We start from the raw sequence: 10,493 nt of genomic DNA on the forward strand, positions 1-10,493 counted from the left end.
GCCAATGGAGTGGAGCAAGCAGACTAACACTGGGCTTCTAAACAAGCAATGTCAGCTTGTGCTCTGCTGCTTCAGTTGTCTCCGACTCTTTGCAACCCCATGGACTGTAGCCTGCCAGGCTCCTCTGTCCATGGGATTCTCCAGGCAAGAATACTGGAGTGGGTTGCCATTTCCTTCTCCAATGTCAGCTTATTCACTGCAGATTTGTCCTGGCTGCCAAGTCCTCTCTTTCTTCTCTCTTCCTATCAGGGAACCTTGCCACTCAGTAGCTTTGTTTCAAGCGGAAGTTGGCGTGATTTGATACCCTCAGGGAGTGCTTACAGGCTGGGGGACACAGGCGGGCTATTGGAATCCTTGTATTTACCTTCTAGAGGAATGCACTGGAAACAGGAGGAGAAGTGAAGCCAGGTTGGATTGGGTTTCCAAGCGCCCCTGTGTACCCTCTAGGTTCCACCAATACCCTTTCCTCTTCCACCCTGAGGGCCCTTGCTGCTGGCCTTGGCCAGATCATGTAAACCGGCACTGCAAGTTGAATAGACTAGGCATTTATTTTCTGATAAATCAGGTCTCTGTCCTGCCTGCACTTTGGCCTGCTTTTGATAAATGTTTCCAGCAGTGAATACAACATGTGTAAACTTTCTAGATGTGTCGATTATAAATAGTGTTTCCTTACATTTGGGGCAGCACTTTCGAGTTTCCAAAACACGTTTCCATACAGTAATTGTCTCACTGGATTTCCTCAATAGGATGAAAGAAGATGGAGCAATGCATCCCTATTTTGCAGTGAAAAAACCTGAAACTTGGAGAGGTATAGTGACTTGGCAGTTGCAGGAGTAGAAAGTAGAAGAGTAAGAAAGTAGAACTTCTGCTCCTTGCTGCAGAAACCTTTGACAGTCATGTAGTCTTTCTTTTTTTAAATCTCACTAATCACCCTAGTAATCTTGTTGGATAACAGAACAATTTGTTCATCCATGCCATGTTCTCTTATTGCATAAAGGAAATGATAAGGGACAAGAGAACTGATTTCTCAGTTGTATCCTTTAGAGCTCTGCCACCATGTCAATCACTCCCTTATCCAGGCTACCAGTGATTTGCCACCTTCCAATATATGGGAAAAATGGCAAAGGTGAAAATCATTAAGCTACTAAGCTAACGCCACAGAGATCATCATGAGAGCAGGAACTGCGCTGGACTCAGTAGCGTCATTTGAGAGAGAGCTCTGCCTCCCCAAGATGTGCGGGAGCGTCAAGGCCTTAAGGATCAGGAATGTGGACTGACTGCTCTCCATATGGTCTTCAACTGAGGCTATGCTGAACTTCCTTTAGTCATACTACGGCAGAAAACATAGCGACCATCAGAGCTTTGGTTTTTTAACCAGGCTCTGTGATTCCTATTAAGGATAAGGTCTAAGGTGATTTAAGGGAAAATGGCAGAAAAGGGGGGGAAACCCTCTTAATTCTTGCCCATGCATTCATAATAGATAAAGTCAAGAGGGAATAGAAGGCTATTCCTCAGGGGTGAGTTGACCCTAATTGTCTTCCCTGTTTGGTGCTTTTCGCCCAGAGATGCAGAAAAGGAACAGTCTGACAGAAATCATCGCTGATGGCCACCTTCATTCAGTTGTTGTTTGGTTGCTAAGTTGTGTCTGGCTCTTTGCAACCCCATGGACTGCAGCATGACAGGCTCCCCTGTCCTCCACTATCTCTCGGAGATTATCCAGATTCATGTCCCTTGAGTCAGTGATGCTATCTGACCGTCTCATCCTCTGCCATCCCCTCCTCCTTTTGCCTCCTATCTTTCTCAGCATCAGGGTCTTTTCCAATTAGTTGGCTCTTCACGTCCGGTAGTCAAAGTAATGGAGCTTCAGCTTCAGCATCAGTCCTTCCAATGAAAAATAAAGGTTGATTTCCTTTAGGACTGACATCACTTACAAACATTTTTTGAGCACCCATGATGGGCCAGGCTCTGAGCATACTATGATGAAAGACATAGTTTTGATGCTTGACTTTTTCCATTCAAACCTAATTTATTCCATTTCCCTTTTGCTCTCACTTTTCTCCCAATGTCCCTCCCAGCTGTTTTGATTCCTGGTCATTTGCATCATTTTTGGCAAGACATTCTAGAGGATCAATTCCTGATGTAGCAAAACTGCCCACATCCATCTGTCCTACTCCCCACTCTTTCAGGATAGGGTTAGCTCTTGGTCCTCCTTCATGTACTGTTTATCTCCTTGCATCTCCCCTCCTAGAGAAGGTGCTTCTAGGTCAATGGTTGTGAACATGAAATGAAATAAGCTGTACTCCTGATTGCCAGACAAGTTTAAGTTTCTTCTTCTGAATGCATTTACCTTAAAGCAAATATCCTGCGGGCTTCCTTCATAGCTCAGTTGGTAAAGAATCTGCCTGCAGTGCAGGAGACCAGGTTCGATCCCTTGGTTGGAAAGGTCTCCTGGAGAAGGAAATGGCAACCCACTCCAATATTCTTGCCTGGAGAATCCCATGGACAGAGGAGTCTAGCAGGCTACAGTCCATGGAGTCGCAAGAGTCGGACACAACTTAGCGACTAAAGAGAAAGAAATGTTCTGCAGGGAGAATGCTTTGTTGTGGTTCTTTCCCTCTTTCTTCCTGGTTCCCTGAGAAACCACTAGTCTCTCTATCAGTGGCCTTGTGGTTGGAGTTGATATTCATCCTGCTTCTGCTGTGAGGGGAGACCTTGCTCAGCTTGAGCCACTCCGATCAGAGTGAACCCAAAGACTTTGCCTCGGAATCCTGGAACACAAAATCTCTTTTCTTTGTGGAGCTTAGTTGTGTGAGGTTGTGAGGCTCACAATTGCCTTTTTCATGATGGATAAGCCTGGAATTTTCAGGGAGCACTGCTGAAAGCCTGAGGATGGAGCCAAAGAAGAGAAATCAAGAGATGAAAGATGGGCCCAGGACATGGGGTATGGGTCTTGAATCCAGATGGGTCTGAACCAATTCTACATCTGGGTTAATCTATTGAGTGAGCCAATTAACTCCACTATCCCCTTTGAAAACACTGATTCGAGTTTGGTTTTCTGTCCGTTACAAAAGATTGCCAGCTAAGTACTATCCTTAGGCTAAGGCTTCCTAAATGGGGTGCCATGGTGTACCTGTTAGCTGAGTTATAGATATTACTTGAGCATGATGACCCCAGCCCGTGGGAGGGGCTCAGAACAGCCAGAGTGCCAGGGATGGTCATCTCTGGAAGCAAGTAGCTTTGTGCATTTACCCCAGTGAGACAACAAATGCAAATTTTTAATGTGCCCCGTTATGGTGATTTTAGAATATGTTCAAAAATTTTATAAGACTGCTCTATTCCAAAGGTAGAGCCTGCTACTCCTCTCCTTGAAAGTGAACTGAACTTTGTGACTTGCTTCTGAAAACTAGAATATGGCAGACATGAGGGAGTATGATTTCTGAGACTAGGTCATAAAGGACACTGCCACTTTTGGCTTGCTTCTGAACTGCTCATTCTGGGGGGAAGTCGGTGAGTATCCACGCAGAAGGGGTTGAGGTCCACAGGCAGAAGAACTGAGGCCTCCCATCAATGACCAGCATCAACTCTCTAAAGTTATGAATGAGCCACCTTGGAACAGAATCCTCCAGCTTCAGTCAAACCTTCAGATGAAAGCAGCTCTGGCCAGTGTCTTGACTGCAACCTCCCATGCAAGACCGTAAGTCACGCTGCCCATCTAAACTGATCTAATCCACTGGAACTGCCTCAGGTGTCGTTTGCTGCTGTGTTACATTAACGAGTTTAGGGGCTGGCTGGCTGTTACATTATGCCTTAGTAGATAACATTTACACCCAAAATGTGGAAAAGATTGAGAAACACTGCTTTAAATCCAAAAAAGAGTACACTGGTTACTGCAGACATACACAGCAATATATGAGAAACTTTAGTTTTAGTCTTTTTTTTTTTTTTGCAAAATACTTAGTTAGTAGCAGCATTACAACATTTGAGATAACAAGCATTTAAAAATACATTTAAAGCAAAACAAAAGCTCCCTGTCTTTGCAAACATACTTGCAAACACAATTATCAGTGACAGCTCTAAAAGTTTTTGCTTTTATAACTAATGTATTGTTATGGAAAGGACTTCTTAGTGAATAGCATTATGGCATTTAAGACAAACCCAATCAGGTCTACTCAATAAATTCAGGTTTCACTTTCCTGAGATTCTTAAGAGCTGGTGACAGTTGCACTCAACACCTTGTTACAGGAAAGGAGGCATGAAGCTAATCAGAAGGTTTCTCCCATAAGCTTGTATAGAAGTTTGCAAAGTAAAATCAAATGGGCTATCACCGCATAGCAGCTTTCTCTAACTTTCAGGACACAAAAGGCCTAATCTGCTTTACTCTTAGGAATGTCTGAAATGCTTCTTTCTTAATCCCCTATTTAGGATACATAATCATTGGAGAAGGAAATGGCAACCCACTCTAGTTTTCTTGCCATGAGAATCCCATGGGCAGAGGAGCCTGGCAGGCTGCAGTCCATGGGGTCACAAAGAGTCGGACACGACTGAGCGACTATCACTCATCATCATCAATCAGAGGACCAACGTGCAAGTTCTTTGTTTATGCCATTACTCGGGTAAGTGCAATGCCTCCACTTCACTTATAACCATTACAGAAAGAACAACTGCCCTGGAGTAGGAAATAATAACTCACTTCAGTATTCTTGCTTGGAAACTCCATGGACAGAAGCATCTGACAGGCTACAGTCCACAGGGTCGCAAAGAGTCAGAAACAACAGAGCACACCCCCACAGAACAACTAAACTATCTGGAGCTGAGAAAAGAGCCAGGGTTAGTTCAAGAAGAGTGTGAGTTAAACCAGTGTGACGAGTTCATACTCGCCAGCTCTACCAGCTTCACTTCTAGGTAAGCCCGTGGGCTCGCAGTCAGAATTTTTTTCTTACTCTAGACACTATTCCTATTTTGCCATTCTATGATCTGAGCACACAGATCAGAGGCATCATATCATAAAATTTGAGAGTTTCTAGAATTGTACCATCCAATATAGTAGCCACTAGTCACATCTGGCTACGAGCACCTGAAATGTGGCTGAACTTAAAACTGAGATTAGGTGTAAAGTATAAAATCTGTTAAGTATAAAATACATACATACAAATTTTGAAGGCTTAGTATGAAAAAAGGAATGTAAAATACCTTGTCAATAATTTTTATATTGAGTACATATTGATAATATTTTGTATATATTGGTTAAATGAAATGTATTGTGAAAATTAATGTCACTTGTTTCTTTTCCTGATTTTTTAATGTAGCTACCAGAAAATTTAAAATAACATATGCAGCTCATATTATATTTCTATTGGACAATGCTGGTCTAGAAGCAGGCCTACTCACAGTCATTCATTTAATTATTCAACATATGTTTATTAAGTGTCTTTTGTGTGTTGAGTTCTAGGCCAGGAGACAGGAATGCAACAGTGAACACAAGTTTTTGTACCTATGAAACGTGCGGTACCCACTGTAGCACAAGAGAGACTGAAAGTGAAAGCTACTACTACTGCTACTAAGTCTCTTCAGTTGTGTCTGACTCTGTGCGACCCCATAGACGGCAGCCCACCAGGCTCCCCCGTCCCTGGGATTCTCCAGGCAAGAACACTGGAGTGGGTTGCCATTTTCTTCTCCAATGCATGAAAGTGAAAAAGTGAAAGTGAAGTCGCTCAGTCGTGTCTGACTCTTCACGACCCCATGGACTGCAGGCTACCAGGCTCCTCCATCCATGGGATTTTCCAGGCAAGAGCACTGGAGTGGGGTGCCATTGCTTTCTCCGGAAAGTGAACGCAGGGGACATTTAATCTGGAATATTTTAGGTCACAGGATTTTAGGACCCTTAGAGTTAAAAGCCAGCTCTACATGACTTAGCACCTAACCCTTATTATATCTGAAGGCACTATATAATTGGAGTTGATAAAAATGGCCACTCTCGAGTCACTGAGAAAAGTTTATATTCCACACTGCCTCTTGTAGTCTGCGGTGAATTATGGCTACAGCCATACAGATGCTCTTCCTCACTAACCCGAGGGGCTCTGGAGGGCAGTGACAATATTCTTTGACCTTGATCTCACCCAGTGTCTCCCACACAGAAAATACTAAACAACACATGGAACTAAAGCATGTCATATGTACTCATTTAAGAAAACAATTAAATACATCATATACTTTAGGAAGAGTTCTTCCCCAAATGGCTAAAGAACAAAAGGTCTGCCATGTAAACTAGTTAAGTTTCAGTAATTAAAAGAAAAATGTCCTCTTTCAGAATATAAATTCATGCATACCTGATGATATAAACGAAAAAGTTCTGTGATATCCAAACAAAATTCTCTCTCATGACCACCAAGACTAAATATTATATATGAGGTGTGAGTGACCCTGGATAGCAGTTTGACCAAGGCCATAATTAGGCATCTTTCTTCTTCTCTGAAATGCTTTACCAAAGAGTTGTGAGTTGTCAAAATCAAAAAAGACAAGTGGTAAAAGGAAACATTTTGCTTGCAATTCTTATTATGTTTTCAGTACCAGTCAAGGTAATCAGTCATATTAAAAATATATATAATTTAATTATCAAATAATAACTTTGTTCATCTTTGTCCAAAGAATCCAAAGCTGAATATATTCTCTAGCTGATGTACACATGCTGACGGACAGCTCAATGTTCAGAAATGAAAGCAGAAGTATTATTCTTTTATAAAAATAAACTTGGTCCCAGAGAAGAGAATAAAAAGTGATACAAGAGTGAGTGTAAGAAAAAAAAAAAGCCAAGCTTTAGAGGAGAATTGTTTCAATGTTAGTAAATGCAGCATCTACAACTTTGAGCGGGTCACTCAGAGTACCATTTATCTCCTCCATCAGTGCTGGAGTGTGCACCTCTCTAACGTGTGTTAAATTAACAACGTAACAGAACAAGAAAGCAAAAATAACTGTACAACAATGAGTCCACCGTTACCAAAGGGAAGCAAGTCCACAAATAATCGATCCCCGGATTTCCAGCCTTCATGATCTTAAGATTTCTAGTAGGCCTTCCCCTCACAGAGTCATTGGAATGTTTGTACTCCAACAAGCTCAGCTTTTCCCATAAAAAGGGGATGGGACAAGTTCACTCTGAATAGGTCGGTGGACAACTTTTTCATTTTCCCTTGGGCAATTTGGATTTATCTAAATACAGGTTAAATTAAAAAACAGATGGGAGGAAGTCATCCCTTGGCTAGGCAGTGCCTGACCACTCAGCAGGAGATGTTATTTATGCCTTGTTTTGTACAATTATGTGAAAAAGCACGCCTTAACAAATAACACAGGCACCCCTGATGAACCAGCCTCCAGCATCTCCATCTGCCAAATGTCTGAAGTCTGGTCGCACCCTATTTGCGTATAACTCCCACGGTCACTTGGGTCCCAAAGCTTTCAGAGTACATCCGCTCAGGGAGTGTGTGGTGTGTCCTGTGTGGCAAATATCCTGTTTTAGGCACCAGCGGGTCCTTCTCCAGGGTCACAGAGCCTCCAGTCTTCCTGGGTGAGGATAGTTTTTCTTAGCTGCCCTGTGACAACTGGGTTTCACATTTCCTGAAACTAGATCTGTGGAAGGAGTCTCTGAAATTAAGGAGGGAAGAGAACAGAGGAAAGAAAGATCAGTTAGCCTTTTAAAGAGAGGGAGGGGGAAAATCATTCACTAGAAAAGGACATCTGTCATGGGGAACTCAGTAAATAAGTAAGCAAGGGGAAGTGCGGCCATGCCTCTGCACTATGCCAGGAGAAACCCAGGCAATAATTAGGCCCTGGGAAGATGCTGGCAGAAGGCCACACGGAGGGGCCCCGAGAGGTCAAGGAGAAGGCGCAGGAGGATCGGGACGCCAGCAGGGCAGACAGATCACGCTCGGGCATCTTCTCTGATTCCAGGGCCCGCGCCCACCCCCAGGGGCTCTGCAGTTCTGACTGTCCTTTACCCTGCCCTGCCTTCTTCTTACCTCTTTTGACTGTCAACTCTGAATATTGGCTTGTAGAGTTCCGGAATTTTCCGCTCGATCATTGGTCGGAGGTTCTCTCTCAGCTTGTTATAGTTCTTCTTGAGTTCCTGCTGATACTCCCTCTGATCTGCCGTGATGAGACGTTTGTTTTTCTCTACGGCTTCCCCGCATCTGAGAAGCAAAATCAGGGGGGAGAAAAGGAGGTTGTATTTCAAAGAAATTTTGTATATTTAACTCAGACAGGTATGCTATAACCATAACGACCTCCAGTGAAGAACTACGACATGGAAAGCTTAACTAACTCGCCTCAGGTCACAAAGTCAATAAACCGCAAAGCCAGCTCCAGAGTCTGTCTCCCATGCGGGATGTTACATACCAAAGAAGAAAATTATCTTATTTAAACATAACGAAGCCTTTCCTTTCCTTTTATACTGTTTTACCCAAGGGAATTTACTATCAACAAACCTTGAAGGGACAACACAATGGTTGAAACTTAGCCGACATGCAATGACTAGTAGAATTGATGCTTTGGAATTGTGGTGCTGAAGAAGACTCTTGAGAGAGAGTCCCTTGGACTGCAAGGAGATCAAACCAGTCAACCCTAAAGGAAATCAACTCTGAATATTCATTGGAAGGACTGATGCTGAAGTTGAAGCTCTAATATTTTGGCCACCTGATGCAAAGAGCCAACTAATTGAAAAAGACCCTGATGCTGGGAAAGACTGAGGGTAGGAGAAGGAGGTGACAGAGGTGATTGGATGGCATCATCGACTCAATGGACATGAATGTGAGCAGACTCTGGGAGATGGTGAAGGACAGGGAAGCCTGGCATGCTGTAGTCCATGGGTCGCAAAGAGTTGGACATGACTTAGTGACTGAACTACAACAATGATTAGTATGATTCAGGTGCATTGGATTCCCATGATCAACATGATTTAAACTGTTTTCCTAATAGTGGTGCTTGATTTGGGTAGTGTAACTGGGGATACCTGGGCCTCCCTGGTGACTCAGTGGTAAAGAACTTCCCTGCAAATGCAGGAGATGTGGGTTCAATCCCTGGTAGGGAAGATCCCCTGGAGAAAGAAATGGAAACCACTCCAGTATTCTTGCCTGGGAAATCCCATGAACAGAGGAGGCTGGAGGGCTACAGTCTATGGGGTAACAAACAATGGGACATGACTTAGCAACTGAACAGCAACAACAAGGATACCCAGGCCTTGCTATCAAATCCTCCCTATTAGCACTGAACACATGTTCAGGATGACAAAGTAATCAGGTGGCATGTAGCTGTGGGGCAGGGGAAAGCCACCTGGCCTAAGCAACATTAAACCTATGGACACAGCTTCATCATGGAATCAGGCTGCTTTAGAAGAAAAGTTTGATTCGATGCACCCTAGAAGCTTTCTGCAACTGGATTTTTACCTATTTTTTAAGTCTGACATTAATTGAAGCAAATTGTAGTATACCCAAGGTTGTATATCAAAGGTTTCAGGGAAGAGGTAGGAAGGGGAGGTATATAGTCTTTGAATCCTGAGAAATCTACATCACCCCTTATTATTTTTTTATTGCCCCTTAACTAACAATTATGAGCTACCACCATGTGTAAAATGAAATCAGTTTCAAGGCCCAGTTTTGTAACCTTGGCAGATGAGAGGCCTGTAGAAGTGAATTGCTAACTTGGGGATGGGCTACTCTGCAAACTTCAGAAGTAACTATACTCTCCACGATCTTTGTTATCAGAAGACATAATATCTACAGATACACATAGTGTTTTAAAAAGACAAATATATTAATAGGTAGAATGAAAAAGACTCATATTTGTATAAAGTAACTTTATATTTTAACAAATTTTATAACAAAGTATTTCATAGATGTTATCTGTATTTCTTTCTTCCATCTGGATTATAATCTCTAGGTTTTCCTACTAAAATTAAAATAATTTTCATTATGTTAATTTAAATTCATAAATGAAAGAGAGCCATGAATTAAATTTCCCTCCTAGAGAAGAGCCAGATCTCTCGGGAAATGTATACAGGATCATATAAGTACATTACAAATAATTTTTTCAATGGTCTTATCTGTAACACTTTTATTAGGTCCACAAACATCTCAACTGTGCAGCCAGTGACACCACTGTTCCAGATGGCCCCCTCCTTTGCTGTTCACTTTGTTGACAAGTTCACTGAACACAAGCATTTTCTTACAGTCAATGTGCTGGGGTTTTTCAGCAGAGTCCTACAAAAACCAGACTGATGGGGACTAGAAAGGACAGGAAGTTGTGCTTTCAGAACACTGTTCCTGGTTTTTTGGGGAGTAACTCTCATAGGCCTCTAACTAAGGAGTCAGATGTTTTTTCTACAGAGAGGGTGGCCATGAGCCCTCACCCACTGGATCTCTTGCCCTCCCTCCTCTGCAATGCTCCTTCAGCACAGCTCACCCATCAGTCGCTAAGTATGACAAAAAATTGCTAATTGCTTCATCAAC

The 10,493-nt window shown here is 42.7% G+C and overlaps 1 protein-coding gene across 4 annotated transcripts in view; it reads right to left on the bottom strand.

Moving 5' to 3' along the window:
- Nucleotides 1–3,908: 3,908 nt before the first annotated feature.
- DOCK8 (dedicator of cytokinesis 8) overlaps nt 3,909–10,493 on the bottom strand; it is a 241,736-nt gene continuing 235,151 nt past the window's right edge. For 3 of the 4 annotated variants that reach the window (XM_059888931.1, XM_059888930.1, XM_059888932.1), the window contains 2 exons: nt 8,010–8,180; nt 3,909–7,635 (listed from right to left, as the gene is read on the bottom strand). In XM_059888931.1, coding sequence (XP_059744914.1) covers nt 7,575–7,635; nt 8,010–8,180 — 232 coding nt within the window. In that variant the 3' untranslated portion in view covers nt 3,909–7,574. The remainder of the gene's footprint in view (nt 7,636–8,009; nt 8,181–10,493) is intronic. The other variant, NM_001191532.3, reaches the window with a different exon arrangement.

This window comes from Bos taurus, chromosome 8 (genome assembly GCF_002263795.3).
Source record: "Bos taurus isolate L1 Dominette 01449 registration number 42190680 breed Hereford chromosome 8, ARS-UCD2.0, whole genome shotgun sequence".
Taxonomy (NCBI): domain Eukaryota; kingdom Metazoa; phylum Chordata; class Mammalia; order Artiodactyla; family Bovidae; genus Bos; species Bos taurus.